Genomic DNA, 20,422 nt, shown 5'->3' on the forward strand with positions numbered 1-20,422 from the left:
GGCCCAGAGTGATGACACACCCCTATAATCCCAGCACTCGGGAGGTTGAAGCAGGAGGATCGATGAGAGTTTGAGGTCAGCCTGGGCTACATAGTGAGTTTAAGGCCAACAGGAACTACATAGTAAGACCCTGTCTCAAAACACCAGAGAAAAAGAAAGGAAGGAGAAAGAAAGAAAGTTAGGAAAAGTGCGTTGTTCCCTTAACTTGGGAGTAGGGGCTTGGACCTGGAAGACTTTGTGGTATCCTCAATCCTCGGGTTACATAGCATGATAACTACTTAGCTCAGAGATGTAATGAGGATAATATTGGGATAATTTATGTACACTTAGCACAGAGCCTGACACAGTAAGAGCTCAGCCAACGTCAGTTGTTTTCCTTCTCTTTCTTCCCCACCCTCCCCTCCTCCCTTCCCTCCTCCCTTCCAGCCAGGCTCCATTCATTCTTTTCCAAGGACCTGCGGGGGGCGTGTCCTCCTGCCTTCCACCCCTTAAACCCCGCCCCCGGCCCTCCGGGATTGGTTCTCACAAGGCAGAACCAAGGGAGGAGCCCAGGAGGACGCGGAGGGGGCGGGGCGCATGCGCGGGTCGGGCTGGGTGGAGGTGGAGAGGAAGAGCTGCCGGAAGTAGGCGGTGGAGGTTGTGGCAGGGAGGGCAGCAGCTGCCGGGTAAACCGGGGCACGGGACTCACGGCCAGCAGAAAAGGCAGGCCGGGGGTCGTCTCGGTGTCCGGCACCCAGCAGGCCGAGGGCTCCCTTTGCCTGGGCCCCGGGTCTCTGGTCCAGCGGCCGCCGCCGGACCCGGGCCTTTCCCTGAGCCCTCCAGGGGGCGCCGCACCGGGGGGCTGCGGAGTTGGGGGTGGACGCCGCTGACCGAGCAGGGGCTCGGAACTAGGCGGGAGGAGCGGGTTTTCTCTCGCTAGGAAGCTGCTCTGGGTGGGGGTCTGGGAGTCCTTACCCCCGGGCTGGGACTGGGGGCGAGGGGGCGCGTCGCCCTCTGCCCCCGCTGGCACCCTGGCTATGACAGGCAAGTCGGTGAAGGACGTGGACCGGTACCAGGCGGTCCTGGCCAACCTGCTGCTGGAGGAGGATAACAAGTTCTGCGCGGACTGCCAGTCTAAAGGTAGCGCGTCGCTCCCGGCGGGCGAGGGGTCCCGCCGCGGGCCACGCCGTGGGGAGGGGGCTTCCAGGGCTCCGCGCGCCCGAGTCGTCTCTGAATGGCTGCGCTTGCTCCTCTTGCTGATGAGCCAGTCTGGCTTGGGGTTTGGTGTTGGCGATCTTGTGTATCGGTGGGGGAAGGGGGCAGGATAGAACGGGGCGGGGTGAGGTAGGGGTGGGGTGGACGTGGCCTAGTGCGTTCAAGTGAAAATGTCTGTATTTCAGGACTGCCCGCTGCCAGTCTAGAGATAACACTCACTCGCAGAGCTATGGATGAACTGCAGCGTATGTGTGTGTGTGTGTGCGCGCGCGCGTGTGTGTGCGTGTGTGTGTGTGTGTGTGTGTGTGTGTGTTAGACAGAGAAGGCGTAGAGGGAGGTGAGATGACGGAGAGGAAAACTGCTTAAATTTTTTTTAAAGGTGGTGATTGTTGCTGCCTTCTATTTCTTTAGCAACTCCCGTCATTTTACAGCCTGCTGAGATCTGACGGAGTGCTTAGGTGGCTTTCTTCTTCCAGGATGTATGCAGCAGGAAATTGTCTTATGCAGTGACACAGTGCGGATTTCTAAGACAGTCTAGCCCTGGCTTGTGGAGTGCATGGGAGGCCACGCGTGCGCGCGCGCGTGTGTGTGTATTGCCAGAAACTAGCAGATTTGGGCTGTAGTGCAGAAGGAGAAAAGGAAGCAAAGAATTCATCAGATTCGTTGCTTCCATGGTGATTACACTTCTGAAGGTGAAATAGGATTATTGTAAATTGGCAGAAACATTTAGTCTTTATTTCCTGTGCCCTCAATGATGAATGATTTAATATAACTAAAAATCAGTATGATAAGCAAGTTTGGTTATTGGTGAAAATGTTCGCCCTTAACATTTACAGATTCAAGTTGCTATATTTTGGGGACTATTAATTCCTTTACTGTTGTTGCTAATGTGGTGGATTTGCCAGGATTGTTTGCTGTAGCATATTGGGCATATAATATAAAACAGTAATTCAAATATATTTTTATTTACCTATTTCAAGAAAGGAAGTAGCAGCTTAATGTTTTCACTTGATTACCATTTGTTGTAGAAGAAGGTTATGTAAGGAGGACAGAAATGATGCATTGATGTAGACACCTAGTAGCATATTTTTGTGACCTCTACCAGTAGGTAAATGAAATGTGTCATAAAGAAAGCAGATCCCCAGACTTTTCATCCTGCATTTTTACATTGGGAAAAACTCAGTTTAAAAGAGTATTTCAGAATCAATCTGTGTTGAGTCGGTTAATTTCTTAAAGGTTTATTCTTATTAGATCTTGTGCTAGATTTGTCAGTAGAGTCATTTTAAAAGTTAGGGATGTACTGGGTATAGTGGTGAACTCATGTAATCCCAGCAGAAAGCTGAGGCAGGAGGATCATGAGTGAGACCCTGTCTCAAACAAACAAATGAGAAAAGACTTAGGAATGTGCCTTGGCATCACTCAAATTCCCTATGTCCTGGGTTGACAGATCTTGAGTCACAGGAAAGCAACCCACTGGAGTGAGCATTGCTACATTTGAGGATCACATGCCACTTTGATGATTAATAACCCTCCATTTCTTTCTTATACTTGCTCTTATTCCACTAAAATAGAGCATATGGAAAAGAGAGGTTGATTCACTACTTCTTCCTCCAAATTTCCCTTGCTCTCTATTAATAGCCTTATTGGGGACCAGGTCATAAAAATTAGTTCTTAATGAGAACTGGTAACTGGTTGCTTGTAGTCTTTAGTAACCACTGTTGATGGTAAAATCCCACATCCTGAGATGGAGATTCTTAGGTGATTTGGAAGACAGCTTCTCTCATTAGTGTCATCTTAGAAAGTGTCCCAGGCCATTCACAGCATTGTAAGTTTGTAGGAGGCAGGTTGTAGGAGGCAGATTAATGGAAGGGGTTGCAGACTTCATGGGGGAGTATCTAGCTAAATTTTCCTTTGCCTTTGGGGGTTTTGTGACTTTCAACATGCCACTTAACTTTTTCAGCTTCATTTTCCCAGTTGAAAAATGCAAGTGCCTTGTAAAGTGTTATTCAAATATAAGCATCGTTTATTTTTTACAAATGTAGATCCTATTTTATATTGATTTTATTATTTTCATTGTTTGACTTTATTCCCTTACAATACTTTGGTTCCTGGAAGCCACAGATAGAGTGACTCAGTTGGTAATTCCCTAGTCTTTAAGCCAAAACCATTTCCTCTATATGGGAGGCCTAGCATTTTTGCAAATGTATTTTATGTTACCCTTGAGGGTGTTTTCTGACTTCAGTTTTATATGAAAGATTAGACTGGGGAATTTCTTTGTATGGAGATTTTCTAGTGGTAGTTCTAAACTTCAACTTCCATAAATTAATCTTTAGCTTGCCTCTCATTTCTTTTCTATCAACAGCTAAATCATTGTTAAGTATCATTCTTTGGAACATAAACTTTTAAATAAATTTTTAATTATTTTAGCTCTATCTTTGGCACCTTTTGAGAGGTTAAAAAAAAGTTCCACCAGATCTAAACAGAAGGAATTTTGCTTCCATGAAACAGCCTTCTCTAGACAAGATCAAATAACTTTTTCGTTTTTATCAAAGTCTCCATTAAAATGTCTTTTAATATGAACATGTTGAACCTGTTCCCTAGGAGATGCTTTCCTGTTCTCCAAGTCTTTTAAATATCATTCTGTGATGATGAGAAAAAGAGTACAAAATACCTTCTTTTAGGGGAAATTGTTTGTAAGTTTAATATCCAACACTACTTACATGCTTTCAGAAAATATTTCTTAGGCACCTGTTTTGTGTAAGACAGTGAACCAGAACATACTGGTTCAAAGATAAAGTCTTGGATTCCAAGGACTTTACAGTAAAACAAATGCATGATGCAACATAGTAATCATTATTATGGCTTCCTGTACAGGAGAAATGAAAGCATTGAAGAAGGCCAACAGATCTTCCTCAGGAAGCCACAGTTTCAAAGAGACAGTTAGACTGTATCTTAAGGATAAAGAAGGACTTTGCTAGGCGAGGTTAGGAGACTTTGCATTTTAGGAAGAGGAGACAGAATGTTCAGAGCCCCAGGGTGTGCTGTATCATGTGCATGTATTGAGGGGATGTGTATTTTGACTGCATATTAGGGAGTGGTGAGGGGTAAAAGTTAGTAGCTAGTTAAGGGCCACTAAGCTTAAAATCCCAGCTCTATAGTTGACTTCTTTAAGGCATTGAGATTTTGAGTGAGCATCATTCTTTAGACTCCCTGTGTTTATGAAGCACAAAGTATTGTGGATCCACCTGCTACTCAAACAAATTGTAAGTATTGCAGGCATAAAATGCTTTCTAATTTGCTAGTAGGAAGAATAGTGTGAATATTGTGTCCACACGATCTCCGTGGGGTTTACCTTCATGCGTACATTAACTTATCTTAGAAAAATCTAATAAAAGTGCCAGGGGTAGATATTATGCCGTTTGTGCAGCCAGTGCTGTGATTTTTGAGGCTGAACATGGTCTTGTGCTCAAGCAGGTTAAATTCTGAGTATATGATGTATATATTCTTTGTTGCATAAAATGTTTAGGATCTGTAATCAGGTAACTGCAGCCTTATGTCTTGGGTATGCTTTGCACAAATCTTTTGTTTCTACATGAATCAGAAAACTACTTTCTGTCTGCATTTTTCATTTGATGTCATTATGATATGTAGGTGGCAGCTTTCTTGGGCACAGTTGTCTGTATAACTGCTCACCACATGAGTCATTGTCTGTTTCTGTTCTTCTGCCTGAAAATTCCATCTTGGAAATAATGTCATGAGATTGATGACTGTGACAGGCTACTCATGATGTAATTGCAGCTAGCATTGTTATGTTGATATAATCTACCTGTGTCATTGAGAAGGGACGAAGTAATTTATTAAATTGAGTCAATCTTTCTTCCTCCAAATGATATCCTGTGAAGAAGATGCTAAGCAAGAATCTGCATAAAACACATGTATCTTTTCAGTCTATAAGTATATAGTGCCTTACTTTTATTATTGTGTCTGCTTCAGTCCTTACCACAGTGGTTACTTCTGTTTGCACAACTGGCCTTTTTAAATAGACACTAACTTTGAAGAAGTTCTATATTGGCCCGTGGAACTTTTGACAATTCAGCATACCACACTGAAAAAGTAGGAACCAAGTCTACAGAGAGTAGAACAGGTTAATGGTAATATACTTTTACCAGATTGCTCTATCATTAAGGACCATTCCTGTATTGTTTTATTTCAGAGTTGTGATTTGCCGCACAGGACAGGGCAGGGGTTGGACCTGATTGTCCACTGTAGTCTTCTCAGCAATGAGTAGGGCTTGACAGGACCACACTGTCAGTATAATTTTTGTTTGAATGGATGAATGGATTTTATCATTCATAAAATTTTTGTTCCTTACTAGAAGAAATCTTTTATTTATTATCTGAATAATTGCTTTAATTCTTTGGAAAATAATTTTTTGAAAAATAATATGTGTTTTAAAGTCCTTATTTTTGAAGGTCCCCTCAGTGAGGGACAAGTCAGGGAAATGAAAAGCCACTGTAGGTCCTACAAGTAGAGGGAATATAATACAGGGGATAGGCCATATAGGTAATATAAGTGCCGGGAAACTAACCGAGGGTTGAAGAGGCACCACAGAACCCTGTGATACCTGGAGCTACTCTGCCCCAAGGCAAAATAGAACAGAAGCCTTAGCCAACTGGTGTGAACTATTAGCATGGAAAGAGGGGTTGTCTTTTCAGCTGGAACCCAGGCCAAGTTAAGAGTGAGAACCCTGCCTCTTTTTGCCTCTTATCCCCACACTACCTCCCCTTGAGGGAACTTATCTGGAAATCAGTTGATAGGAGAGCCGGGGAGATGTAGCTCCCTGTGACAGACTGGAGCAAGGAGGGATGCAAACACTAACAGGCAAAGGTACAGAGCCACTTAGAACATCTCCAAGATGTAATTCTTTGCCTGTATTTGACTGATTATGGACAAGCGATAAGGTTTTGAGATAGAGACAACCTCCTGCTTCAGAAGCCTGATGCGACTATTGCTGAAACAGCATTTAGTCCCAGGAAGTGATGTAACAGCCCAATCATGACCTGTGTAATTAGGGTGCTTGATTAGGCAAATTAGCTTCTGTTGAATCTGTATTTGACTGTTGGTCGCTTCTAGGAGCAATTTATCTTTTGATTCCTCAGAAAATAAGTTCCTACCCTGTCAATTCTGGGAAGTCTTAGGCTTAGGCATGGTATGTCTACATTGAACTGTCCCACCTACAGCTGAAAGATGGACAGTTTTGAGGATGGTGCCCTTAAACCATGTACAGTTTAGTGTCTAATTGATAGTTAAGGTTATTGTGATGAGGCTAACTTTCTTTGTGCTGCATATCATTTTAACTCTTTCCATATACCCAGTACTGGATATTTAACCCAGGGCCTTCACATTGAGCTGTATTCCTAACCTTTTATTTATTGATTTTTTTTTTTTTTACTTTTGAGACAGAGTCTTGCTAAATTGCTACACTGCTCAATTTGGGCTCTAACTTTTGATCCTCCTGTCTTGACTCTCAGAGTACTGAGATTACAGGTATGCACCATGATACCTGGCTGAGTTTTACTAGTCTTATTAGTTGGTGGTTGATAGTCCCCATCTGTAACTTCAGATGGGTTAGGATTGGGTGAAGGAGGTGAGATCACTGACTCTGTTTCCATCTACACTAGACCAGAAAAATACTTTGTGTATAGGGAATGTTGCTTATGTTCCATTTAAAGGAAGAACTTCCCAAGTTACTGCAACTAGTTTTCTTTTTGATTATAGAAGTGTTTGAGTTTGTGGTATAAGTTTAGGGCTTTCTAGAAGTGCTTTTTTTGTCAATCAGGTCACCTGCATTTGAGCCCTTAATGGAATTGGTGGAACTAGGCCAGCAGAAGGTTTCAGTGCAGTGTGGGTATGTCTGCTTTTGGGCTGTTACTTTCTTCAGAGGCCACAGATAAGGGACATTCATTATTTGAATAAAGTCACTAGTTGTAAATAAAACATAGGTTTCATTACTTTTCACTTTTCTACAAAAAGTTAATTTCCTCTTGGCAGGGATTGTTGTAATTCGCAGATATAATTAAAATGTATTTTAGTATTTTAAAAAGCATATTCAGCTGCTTCCCAGAGTACCATTCTTTTCAGCTTTAAAGATATATCTTAAAAGGTACATCTGTTTATTTTTGAAGCCTCATGTTTAATAATTATAATCTTTCACTGCTATGTTTGACTATTCCCTTTTCCAAACTTTCTCCTTCCCTACCCCACTGTTCTGGATCCCATATTTCCTCACAGGCTTTGTGAATGCCGGGCCGTTGATGACTGAACGGCAGGTCCCTTCCCAGTGGAAAGCCCCAGAAATGAGCCAGATCTACCTTCAGCTACCTTCAGCCGTGGCCATCCATTGGCGTAAGGTTGCCCTGGTGGTTGTCTTCAGTTTGTCCAGCTCTCCTCTTCCCCCATCTTCCTTCCTGTGTGGCTGAAAGTTGCCTTGGAATCCCACCATTATAGTGTGTCACTGGCTAGTATGTAATAGGATTTTATTATAGCTGCTACTTTTAATTTTAAATTTATTTTAAAGGATTCTCTTACAATTTTTGTTAACCAGAGCCCTCTTTATCCTCAATTTGTGTATTCGCTGTAAGTATCCTGGTTTGCTTCCCCCACCCCACTCTGGTTTGCGTTTAAGTATATGTAAAGTACAGTTTATCTAAGTACTAAATTTCATAAGCCAATTGGAGAATACTTTGTTGTTGTTTTTATTTTTAAATCAAGTCAGAGCTTTCAAAAAGAATTTTCAAAGTCCAAAACAAGAACTGGATTCTTCAGGCTTTATATCATTTATCCTCATTAAAAAACCAAATGTGAAATGCTGTTGTTTTATGATGTACTGAAAATAGTAAAGCAGCTGCAGGAGGGAGGCCTGTAGGTAGGCCTATAGCTGATAGGTCTCTCATAGCATAAAGATTGGAACAAACAGTCTTTTCCTTTCTTCTAAGAGTCATGCTGGATTCCACTGCAGTTGCTGGTGATGAAAGATCATAAATTTCCAAGCCTCGACTGTAGAACTTACATCTGTAGATGTGGGTTTACATGTTAATCCTACAGTGTTCCTTCACCTTGTTTGATGTGCACACACAGTAATTTTTCTTGTCTGACTTCTTCCTCTTTTCTTGTTTAACTGGGAGGCCCCAAATGTGGGTTTAGAAATGAGTTCTCTAGTGATGCTAGTCTTGAGTTAAGCTTCTGCCTTAATACTGTTTAAATGGCTTTATTCTTACGCCTTAGAAAAATAATTTCTTACGAAGTTTTCTATGTAAGCTGGGGCTGGATGAAGTTCCTGGGGGAAGGGACATTGCTGTCTTTTTGTTGTTGTTGATAACTGACATAGGCCCTCAGAGGAAGAATAGGAAGGAAATACGCTGTTGTTAGCATGAAGCTTGTTCAAAACATGAAGCATGTTCAAAATAGCTGTAAGCGGTAGAGGTAATGGAAACCAATTCGAGTATGACCAATGATTTGAAAAAGAAAGAATTATTTTTACTCAAAGAATAGCTTTTTGGAATAGGAGTTGACTTTGTTGCTGTGAAAGTGGGAATGAGGATTCTGATTAGAGGAACTGTTGCAGACAGGAGAAATTTGAGAAAAGGTCTTTCCTACAGCACGACTGCTCTATGAATGTTCCCAGCTTATGTAAGTAGGCACAGGAGCTTGACTGAATGCAGCAGGAGAACCAGGAAGGCTGCAGCTTAGCCCCTCTGAGCAACCAACCTACTGGGTTCTGAGCCCAATCTGTGAACAGAAGTAGCCTGATACAAGTGACTCAAATTGAGTCCGAGTTATGATAGAGTAAAAATAGGTTCCAATTTCATTAGTCTTCTCATACATTTAACGGAAAGAAGGGGAAAATGTGTTGCCATAGAAACAGACTCCCAGACTAGTTATTTTTTTGTCTTACAGGATTGGGGGAGTGGGGAAGTAGGAGGCTCTTCATGCTTATTATCTAAACATTAAATGCTGTTTCTTCAAAAAGCAGAGATTTCACCTTTTCTATGAAAATTATCTATATTCATGACAAAAATCACTGGAAAGTATGAAAAACAGAATGATGCCAGTGATAGCTCCCATAATCCTCATCACTCAGTACTTATTTCAACTTACACCATGATGGTTTTTATACCAGTATTGTTGTGTTTAGCATTTATCATTAACATTTTCATGATGTTATAATATTTAAATACCACTATTGTATTCCATCATGGAAATATAACATTATTATCTAACCACAGCCCAATTGTTGGACATTTTGGTTTTTCATTTTTCAGTATTACAAGTAATAGTATAATGTAAATATTTGTGTTGTTGTTAGGCTGATGGGTTATTTATGTGTTCAGATTTGGGCAGGCATGGGGGCCCTCTAATTTTAAAATGTTGTAGGGCTAAGGAGTTGGCTCACTTGTATAGTGCTTGCCTACCATGGGGTTCCTCTGAGTTGGAGATGGCTTTGTTATAGAGACTGTCGTTTTGACATGATTCATTGCATTAGACATCTGTTGATGCAAAGATTGACCTCAAGGACAGCTTTATGGTTCATATAATAACAAGATGGCCCAGCATGTCACATTAGATGCCTGGTGTGCAGGAATACTGTTGTGTCATTGATTAGCCTCTTATGTTGTTCACAGAGTCCTTTTTCACTTAAATCTATCCCCTGGGAAGGTGGATTAAAGTAGTCTGAATGAGTACTGTGAGTGTCTGTGTGTCTCTCTGTATACCTAATGCACAGTGTCTCTGTCCTGGTCATGAAGAATATTATTCTATTAATATGTTCAGGTCATATTCTTTTTGTTTTGTTTTTTGACAGCTATGTTCATACTATTAAGTCATTTTTTATTTTTTATTTTTTTGCAGGGGAGGGGGTGGTTTCCGGTACCGGGAATCGAACTCACAACCCCGCGAAAGATGTAAGATCAGTGTCTAGATCTTTTTTATTTTGGTGATAGTGGGGGTTGAACCCAGTGCCTTGTGGATATTAGGCAAGTGCTCCACCACTGGGCCACAGCTACAACCCCATACTATTAAGTCATATATTTGAAGAGCTGTGACATGCCAGGAAGCTGAGCATGTGAATCTCACGGTTGTTTGGTGGTACTTTCTTCTTGGCACCATTTCATTTGTGTGCTTCCCACACTGAAAGTGGAGCCAGTCACGAAGCCAGTCTTGTGCCCTCTCAGTGGGAGGTATTAGTATGACACATCATGGTGAAAGAAATGTAGCAGGGCTTATGAAATAAGAGGCAGTACTAGCATTCTTTTGGTGGGATGGGAGTAAATGTTCAGACATTGCTCTCAGGTGACATAGAAATTAATGACAACCTTGCAGCATTTTAGAAGCTCTCCTGCACCCACTGAAACAGGTCTGGTTGACTTGAAGAATATTACTGTGGCTCTTTTGAAGCTATGATTATTTTCCTAGAGACTTGCCCTGGTTGTTCTGCATAATGTTCTGGATGGGATCTTTCCATTCATGTGGCTGGCATTTTTGCCTTACACCCTTGTGCCACACCTTTTGACCTGTGTACCTTATTAGATTCAATTCTAAAATATCTAGATTTTGAAATATTCTGGTGAATCTTTTCTTTGTGAAAGGGCAAATCTCTACCTTTTGCCTCCCTTTTTTAAGTCAGAGCTGTTTTGATGATGAACATTCAACATGCCAGTGGTCTAACCTATTGTACTTTAATCCCGGAACACACTTCTGTTCATTGTTTGTTTAAGGTGAAAGTTCTGGTTGTGATTCAGTAAAGTGACATTGATTTTCCCTGTGTTTGACATTGGTTGGGTTCCTCTGACATGGTAAGAAAAGCACTGCATTGCTGTGTGGAGAGAGGTGCTCATGTCAGTTTCCTCACAGGAGAGTTCATTTGTTGATTTAGAAAGTTTTTCATAGGTATGTGCTATGCTGGAACCAAATGAAAAGCTGGAGCCTCTTGGTCTTGTTAGTGTGTTACATTCTTCTTGGCTTCCTGCATTCTTTTTTTTTTTTGGTACCAGGAATCAAACTCAGGACCTTGTGCTTGCCCTGCAGGCACTTGTGTCACTGTGCTATATCCCTGGCTCTTCCTGAATTCTTCAAGGAAGGGGAGTGTGAATGGGAAAGGATGCGAATAACTCTTCATCACAATCTTGGGTGTTGAATCATATGTTGTAATGAAAAAGAACAAGATATTGATTTAATGACCAGACATCTATTAGTACCACACTTTGGAGGTATGTAAAGATGATTCTAATTCCAGGCCAGCTGATGATCATTTCTTCCAGGAACTTGGCCACGTGACTTGATTGTTCTTGGCCCTGATTCTCCAACTGTGCTTAGAATAGAAAATCTCCAAAGTTCTTTCCAATTTTAGAATTCTATATTTCTATCAGTCAGATTTTTGTCACTGTAACAAAATACTCAAAAGAGTTAAATTATAAGGAGAAAAGATTTTTGGGGATTCATGGTTTTGAAGGTTTCAGTTCAAGCTCAGGTGGCCCCAAAGTGCTGGGCCTCTGGCAGGGGTACCCATCATGGCTGCAGCACATGGTGCAGCAGCCTCCTCTGGCTTCTGCCCACTTAGATGCCTAGCACTTCTCTAACTCCTACCAGATGTGACAACCAGAAATTTTTCAGTTTTGCCCCCTGAGGAGAAATTGCTTTGGTTGGGAATCACTGGACCAGAGGGAGGAGAGTGGGACTATTTAAATGTCTTCCTCTTGGATTGTTCCCTTACAAGGATGTAGTGACCTTCTTTGTCTCTCTTAATCAGTCTTGGCTTGAAATTCCCTTTGTCTGCAAATAGAATAGCTACCCCTGCTTTTTTCTGATTCCTGTCACATGTAATACTGTTTCCCATCCTTTGACTTTCAGTCCGTGAATTTGTTTTTGAATTAAATGTGTTTCTTGTACGCGTCATATTGTTGGATCTTCTACTTTTTTAAAATCAGATTTTGTTGGTACATTTAAGTTTTTAATTTTTTGGTACATTTTAGGTACATATAGTGATCATATTCATAATAGAGAATTTGACCCTGTACATAATATAACTTCTTTTTTTCCCATTCTCTTTCCCTGCCTTCAACCCCTGGATTTTGCATCTTGGTCATATCATAAACCACAGTCCTGTCTTCTCTATCTGATAGTCTGTCCTCACATTGGCTCATTCTGCTGCATATACTTTCAAAGGACTTTTTAATCTCCTGGATATCTGTTTGAACCAGTTTCATTGATTCCATTTCTTTCTTGTGTTAGGTGTTCATGGTTTCCATCATTTTCCGAAGCTCTTCTGTTTTTTACCTGTATCTGCTCTAGAGTTACTAAGCATGTCTTTCATTATGATCGCCATCTTTGTAGTTATCTGAGAAATTATTTTTGATTTGATTTTTTTTCTAGAGTCTCACTCATCTGCTTTATTACTTCTGCTGTTAACACTTCAGAGAGTCCACATGGGTGGCTTTCAGATTGTTCCACCTCTTTTACCCTGGATTTGCCTTTGGTGGGCTGGAAGTCTGGGATTGTATCTTATTTAAGTGTCTTCTTCTTTTCTATTTTTTTTTTTTTTTAGTTTAATTCCTAGGTTGGTGCTTGTAAATTGCTCATGGCAAGTAGCTTTATTGCTAGTCTTTAGACTCCTTGGTATATGACAGCCTCTCAGAGATGTCTTCCAGGTGTGGCTGGCTTTTGAGTTTTGAATCTGTTGCAAGATTGTACCTCTTCAGTTTATTGGGAATGAGAAGTTGCTGAGTATTTGGCCTAGTCCCTGGTTCTTTGGCACTGACCTATAGTATTTTTTAGGACCCTTAGGAAATCTCAGTCTTGGCATACCAGGAAGAACAACTGAGTAGAACAATTCTGTCACCTTGGCTAAAGTAGTACAGTGAGCAATAACAATAGCGTCAAACATGGACTAGAAAAATGACAAACTATGGTAACTATTAATTTTCCACCTTTAATTGTGTCAACTATTTTTATGGTTCTATAACAAATCTAAAGCAATCCAGAAAGTTGTATATAGTAAATATGCCCTCATTCTGGCAATTTTATCCTCAGGGGAGAAAATTTAAAAGCGATTAGGGGAAAAATAGAGAAGTAGAAGAAGAAGAGATTAGAAGCAAGGCTGGAGGACAAAGGAGAATTATGTAAACTCTGGGAAACTGGTGAAGGAGAAAAGAGGGAAAGAGAGAAGGAAAAAATAAAAACAAGGACAGAACAGAACAACAATGACAACAAAACCCCAGAAACAATGTTCACATTCTTATAAAAACAAGAACAAACAATAAAGAAAAAAACAAAAAAAAACTTCAACTTCAGGTTGTGTATTTGCTGTCATTGGTAGACATGAGTGGGCAGAGAGAGCCCAGATCCATGCTGATTAGTCCCAGGAAGCCAGTAGTAGATTTATGGCAGGGTACAGCATAACCCCAGCAAGCCTGTACCTTTAGTTCCATTGAAGTTCAGGCTAGTTTCTGGCTTTGAGAATGGAACCTGATTCATTCAGCCTGCAATACTCCATGTGCCTCTTGCTTGGTTCCCTGCCAGCTTGAACTCAACTCCTTGACCTGCTGCCAACTTGAATTGGTTCTGCCTCACGCTGACACTGGGAGCCACTAAATGAAACCAGCTCACAGCTGCTCTGAGTTCTGAGCTCAGTTGACCCCTCTTCAAGATGGCCACTGGCCAGTCACCCTCTCTGGGGGACATCTGAACCCAAATCACCAGCCACTGCAGTCCACAGTGTCCACTGCTCTGTTCTACTGGTGTGATTCTCTGTGGAGGCCTCTGAGGTTGCCAGTAATCACCATGGGTCTGCAGGTTTGAGCCAACCCTCTTATGCAGTGAGTCAGGGCTTGGAGAAAGTGCTGCTTGCCATTTCCTTCTTCTGTGTTGAAGTCTCTTGCTTTCTGTCCTCTTGGCTTCACTTTTTGCTTCAGATCCTTGCTAGGTCCTAGAAACCCACTCCCCTCCTTCTTCTCTTCCTCACATTGCTATATTCTAGCATCTGAACACCAAATCTTGGAGAGGTTCTTTCTTTACTATCCACCAGTCCGTCATATTCCTGGAAGCCTCAGGACTATTTAACTGTGGTCTGTTCCTTTCTTGTGCTCTGGTCTTTACACTGAGCTATATCCCCAGCCTTTTAAACAGTTAGTTTATTTTGAGACAGTCTTGCTAAATAAGTCCCTGAGTTGCCAGGGATGGGTTCAAATTTTCCACCCTCCTGTCCTCAGCCTGCTGATATTACTGGCGTGTGCCTTCATGCCTACCTGGGCTTTTTCAAAATGTCAGTTTTTGACACATATGCATATAGTCCCAGCACTGCGGAAGCTGAGGCGGAAGGATCAACATGAGTTTGAGGCCAGCTTGGGCTACATAGTGAGTTCAAAGCCAGCCTGAATTACAGAATTAGACCCTGTCTCAAAAAAAGTCAGTTTTCATGTTGTCCCTCTACTTCTTACCTACTTTATCACCAAGCATGTGTTCAGTGTATTACACAGGTGAATGCCAAGACCTGATTATGCAAAGTTTAGTGATAATGATGCCAACTTTTGAACGGTCAAATCCACCTGGTTAACCTTGACATGGTGGTATAGCCGTTGGCCCAGCAGTTTCTCCCTACACCTGCTCCCTCTGCCTGCTCTATCCTTGGTTGAGGTATGAGTGAAATGCATGAAAACATTTTCTTGCACAGACTATCAGGTAGCAATGGAAGCAGCCCTGAGGTTATGAATTACAGAGCTGGGCAGGACTGGATCTTGTGCATTAGAATCTAGTGTTATGGTAGTTGTGTTCTGGTAGCTCTTTAGCTGCCCAGGAGAAGAAATGAACCTATCATCAGTGTGCCAGGTCAAGAGTGTATTCCAAGGATAGATGGTGGATGAAGAGAGACCTCATCAATCAGTGGCTATCTCACCCTCCTTTGGTGACTTCTAAAGATATGCTTCCCTCCAGTGAATAGGCTCACTTTACATCTTAAGTATGTTTTTGAGAATATGAGTAGATACTGATTGTTGCAGAAAAGCGGTTAAAGCTTTAGCATGAAATAATTTTAATTTTAGAAATACAAAAAACTGAATGTCCCCAGAGGGTGAAGACATAACTTCTGGCAAACCAAGTTAGCATCTATTACTTGAAGTGAAGTCATGAGCTCTAGAAAATTAGTTTAATTCTAATATCAAGTTTCAAAATATCAGGTCCACCTGGCCAGCTTTGATTTTTTTTTTTTTTCTTTCGGGTACCAGGAATCGAACTCACGACCTCATGCTTGCCAGGCAGGCACTGTGCCGCTGAGCTAAATCCCCAGCCCCCTGGCCACCTTTGAAATGCTTGCCTAGCTGTTAGCTCAGCGATCCCTCTGTACACACCTATTCCCTCCAGCCTGCTGTTAGCCACTGGAGTAGTGACGGAGATGTATTAGATTTCTCAGGAGGTCTAAGTTTTGTTCTTGTTACGTTTGCTATAAAATGTTTGTTTAGTTTGAATAACTTTGAATTTGCCCCCAAATTTTCCTTGCTCAGTCTCTCTTTGTCTCTGTCTCTCATTTCTCTTTCTCTTGCGGGACTGGAGATTGAATCCAGGGCCTTTACACTGAGTTACATCTCCTATTCTTTTTGTGTTCGATAATGTCTCACTAATTACCCAGGCTGGGCTTGAATTTATAATCCTCCTGCCTCAGCCTCCCAGAGTGCTAGGATTACAGGCACATACTACCTCATCTCTTTAAACCCATATTCTTCACTGAGTCAGGTGCAGAGTGATGCCAAGCGGGGGCAGTGTGTTCTGTGGACAACCTTCAGGGATGTTCTGGGATCTAAAGCCATGACTCTGACACTTCAGTCCCTTTGCTTGGGTCCTGGCAGACTGTTCTATTTCAGCTGAGCCCTTGTTGGAGTAATTGCCCAGTAGAGCCTTCAAGTTGAATGATTGTTTGTACCAAGATAGTCTCACTGTTTGGCCTCTAATGACATAACCTCCTTCCTGCCCCCAATGAAAGCAGCTATTTTTTGTTGCCTTCCTCCCCTTTTCAGAGAAGCCATGTCTCAGCCACCACTCTTCTAGCTTATTCGTAAATGCTTTAAGCACTCTTTGTGTGGAGAAAGTTGGCTAGAGCCAAAATATCATGGGCTGAGCCAGGAGGCAAGGAACATTATGGACCCTTTCCTTAAGCTTTCAGTGTAAGATGTTCAAATTACCTTTGAGTGAGTTTCTGTAATAAATCAGTTAAAACTTAATCACGAGAAACTGAAACTGAGGCAGGATGATCTGCAGTTCAAGCTCAGCCCGTGCAAGTGAGTGACACAGTGAGATCCTGTGTGAAATAAAAATAAAGGGCTGCCAACAACAGAACGACCACAGATGAGTAAGTGCTTAGGAGAGGCCGTGAAATGCTGTAGGAGTTGAACTGGGGAGGCTAGGATAATCTGCCTAATCTCACTGACTTCATGAGATTCTTGAACACATAAAAAGTCTTGCAGGTAGCTCATTTTTCCACTTTAAAATATGTCCACAATTTATTATAAAAACAGTCCTAGAAGCGTATAACAGAATCTCTCAGGGCATTGCCAAGAGATGGCACTACCAAGAGCCTTGCACAGCTACCCAGGACCAGCTGGAAATGTGTGAGTGTGTGTGCAGTGTGTGTGGGGGGGTGGGCATGCCCACTGGGGATTAAAACCAATGCCTGTGCATAAAATTTTTTATTAAGGTATAATTGGCAAATGAAAACTGCATGTCTTTGCAGTGTACAGCATGATGGGTTGATACATGCTTACACTGATTTGTTGCTGTTGAGAAGGGTTTTTGCTATACATTTCAGGCTGGCTGTGAACTCATGGCAATCCTGTCTCAGCCTCCTGAGTGCTAGAATTACAGGTGTGTGCCACAATGCCCAGCAACTTAGTGTATTTTAGACATATAGTTACTATCTTTTAGAAGAGATAGATTTTAGGGATTAAGAAAATTGACTGTCAGACAGGTGTGGTAGCTCATTATCCCAGCACTGGGGAGGCTGAGACAGGAAGATCTCTGTGAGTTTGAGGCCAGCCTCGGGTACATAAGCAAGTTCAAGTCCAGTCTGCACTACATAGCAGGACCCTATTTCAGGAAAAAAAAAAAACAATAAAAAACCATAAACATAAAAAAAGAAAAATGACTCTCAGAGAAGTAAACTGACTTGCCTGAAGTCACACAACAGATTAGTAGTACAGTTTAGATAACCTCTATCTTTAGTTCTGTGGGTAGCAGAGGCTGGGTAAATAACCTGAGATATGTACAGACATGTTACTAGATAAGTTCAGTGGAAGGATTAGCTTTCCTAGTACTCAAAGGAAATGAGTAGTGGATATAAGCTGCTACACCCAGCAGTAGACATGTGCTCTTTTGTACCCTGGCCATTTGGCTCTTTTATTGTTTTGGACTTTTATTACTTTTTGTATTCCTTTTATCTTTCTTTTTAATTTTAGGGCATCCCTTGCCCAGGACTGACCAAAGTCAAGGCAGCACCACTGTCTGAGCACTGTTACCTATCTAAAAAAGACAGAATGTCTCTGTCCTTACTTTTTTTCCCACCACACCTACCTCTGCCTCCCTGCTAACTTCCTGATGTAACAGCCCTTAACGTGTTTTGAGAAAAACATGTTAAGTTAAATGCTGGGATATGTAAGGATGTAGAATGACTATCATTTTATCAGTGAGTACTTCACAGCATTCTCCCTCACCAGCTGCTTTTTCTGGTTACTTGGTAGGAAGGTAGGGTTGCTTTGTTTCATCTCCACCAATGTCATAGCAGTCTGTTTACTACATCTGTCCTTCCAGTGATCACCTGGGTTATGCTGGCTGTGCTGACTTTGTATTTTGGTTGAGTATATGAGTAGCTGTGTTCTTCTGCTAGAATCTCCAAACCTTCACTTTCATTCTGTATACTTTGATAATTTTATATAAATATTGGAGAAGGAAAAAGCACCATCAGGAGATAGAAGACAAATTAATTGAAGTCAGCCAACAGAAGGCCTCTGTTGTAACCGCGCTGTCTAATGGTAGAATCGCCTGCCTATTGAAATGCTTCCTAGCTGAGCATGTCTTGCGCCAGGCGGTCACTACAGAAGGGTTTCCTGTGTTCAGTGGGGAACGGACCTGGTGACTTCAGAGGTTCTTTCCATTTCTGATTTTGAATTTTAGATTCTTTAGTGTAGTATTTACCTTTCTTCTTTAATCAGTCTCAGAAATGTCGCAGTTTTCTTTGTCTCAAACATTTAGAAAGCTTGAACTTCTGTATTGAATTTCTGAACATGGACAATGTCTGTGTTTGACAAATGGGAACAGCATTCTTGCAAGATGGCCTAGGTGGAAAGGGGTTTCTTCTCTTACAGAGCACACTGAGAGCAGAGGTTGATTGGGCAACTCTTTATTTTGGTTTCATGGTTCCTTAAAGTGTTTGTACTTACGGAAGTTGAAGTTAGCTTTTTTTAAAATTGGAATAGGGAACTGGATGAATTCTCTTTTGTATACATGACAGTAGGCTGGCAAATATACCCCTCAGTCGCCCTACCTGATTTCACCAAGCTTATACTTGTGTAACTTGCGTGCTTTCTGTGTAGTGAATCCAGAGAATGGGGGCAGCTAAGGGGTGAACTGAGGTAACTAGCATTAGATTTCTTCTTAAATTCTCCTTTTTTACTTGGACTTCCAAATTTTGTGTCATATTAATGACAGGCTAAGTAAAAAAGAATTAACCTCTACTTTATAATCAGTTTCTGGCTTTAGGGTATTCCTCATGTATGTATTACATTGAAGCCAATTTTCAGTGCCAGTCTGAGGCAAATGAACTGAAGTGATTCAGTGTTTTAGGTGCATCAACACCTAACATTTTCATAAATTGATTTTCTCATGTTGCATTTTCAGTCATTGAATGTTAATCAGAAAATGGACTAAAAATTACCTAAAAATCATCAGCTAGAACTGTAATAGTGGAAAGGACCTTAAGGCTCACTGTTCATCCAGTTTACTCATTTTTCTGCCATTCCTGAGAGTTGATTATACAGCCTCTTCCCCTACTTGGGTTTTACTATTTCTGGATATGCTGCATTTGTTTTCACACAACCTTAATTGTTAGAAAATTCTTCCCCAGAGTATGCTAAAATCAACTTGTGCTCAGTGGAGCTAGTTCTGCCTTTGAAATCTCACCACAGCGGGCTCAGCCTTTTTCTGTGTGATTGCTCAGCTTCTAGGGTGTTTACAAACTATTTCTTCTTTCATTTTTCAAAAACAAAAACCTGTATACTTTTATGTTGCTCATTGAAGGGTTCATTTAAGAGGCATTTATCCTGTTGTCTTCTATTTGCTAGCATTGGGCTAAATGTCTGGGATAAAGCAGTGAGAGGCATCATGCCTGCCTTCTGTAATCACAGTGTATTTAATGAGAGAGAAACGTGTAGGACGCTACCTTTCGTACGCTGTTAGGTGTCAGAAGAGCAAGGGTGCAATTTACTGTTAGCCATAGAGGAGGTCAAGATTTATTTCATGGGAGGACCTCACAGAAGAGGTGACATTGTACTGGATTTTGAAGTTTATTGAGCAAGAAATAGAGGACAAATCCATTCCCAGTGGAAAGATATGTGCAGGCGAAGTGTGAGTGTGCACTGTATTTCAGGATGATACTTAGCATGTGTAAAGCATAGGTCCTTAAAACCCCCACTCCCCAGGGCCTTTGCACTGAGCTACACCTCCAGCCTTTATTTATTTATTTATTTATTTTTATTTTTACTTATTTTTGAGACATTGTTTTGCTAAGTCACTGGGCTGGAACTTGTGTTTCTCTTACCTTAGCCTCTAGTATGTGCTACTATGCCTGACTTTTTTAATGAGCTTTATATATCATGTTAAGATGTTAACATTTTGAACTTACCGTGAAGCTGGTAAAGAGCCATGGAGAATTGTTTGTTTTTAAAATATCTGTACTTTTTTTTTTTCTTTTGAGACAGGGTCTCACTGTGCAGTTCAGTTTAGGCTGGCCTTGAACTCACTGTGTAGCTCAGGTTGGCCTCAAGCTCACAGTAATCCTCCTGCCTCAGCCTCCTGCTGCTAGGATTACAGACATATGCCACCACACATGGCTAAGATATTTGTACTTTTGAGTCTGAGAGTATAGCTCAGTGGTCGAGTGCTTACTTAGCTATGTGAGGCCTAGGTCCTATCCCCA

The 20,422-nt window shown here is 41.5% G+C and overlaps 1 protein-coding gene across 2 annotated transcripts in view; it reads left to right on the forward strand.

Annotated features, from left to right (window-relative positions):
- Positions 1-600: 600 nt before the first annotated feature.
- Positions 601-20,422, forward strand: part of Smap2 (small ArfGAP2) — a 46,443-nt gene continuing 26,621 nt past the window's right edge. The window contains exon 1 of one of the 2 annotated variants that reach the window (XM_005410555.2): positions 601-1,119. In XM_005410555.2, coding sequence (XP_005410612.1) covers positions 1,017-1,119 — 103 coding nt within the window. In that variant the 5' untranslated portion in view covers positions 601-1,016. The remainder of the gene's footprint in view (positions 1,120-20,422) is intronic. The other variant, XM_013507809.1, reaches the window with a different exon arrangement.

The sequence above is a fragment of the Chinchilla lanigera genome, unplaced genomic scaffold (genome assembly GCF_000276665.1).
Source record: "Chinchilla lanigera isolate Chin_1 unplaced genomic scaffold, ChiLan1.0 scaffold00136, whole genome shotgun sequence".
NCBI lineage: Eukaryota > Metazoa > Chordata > Mammalia > Rodentia > Chinchillidae > Chinchilla > Chinchilla lanigera.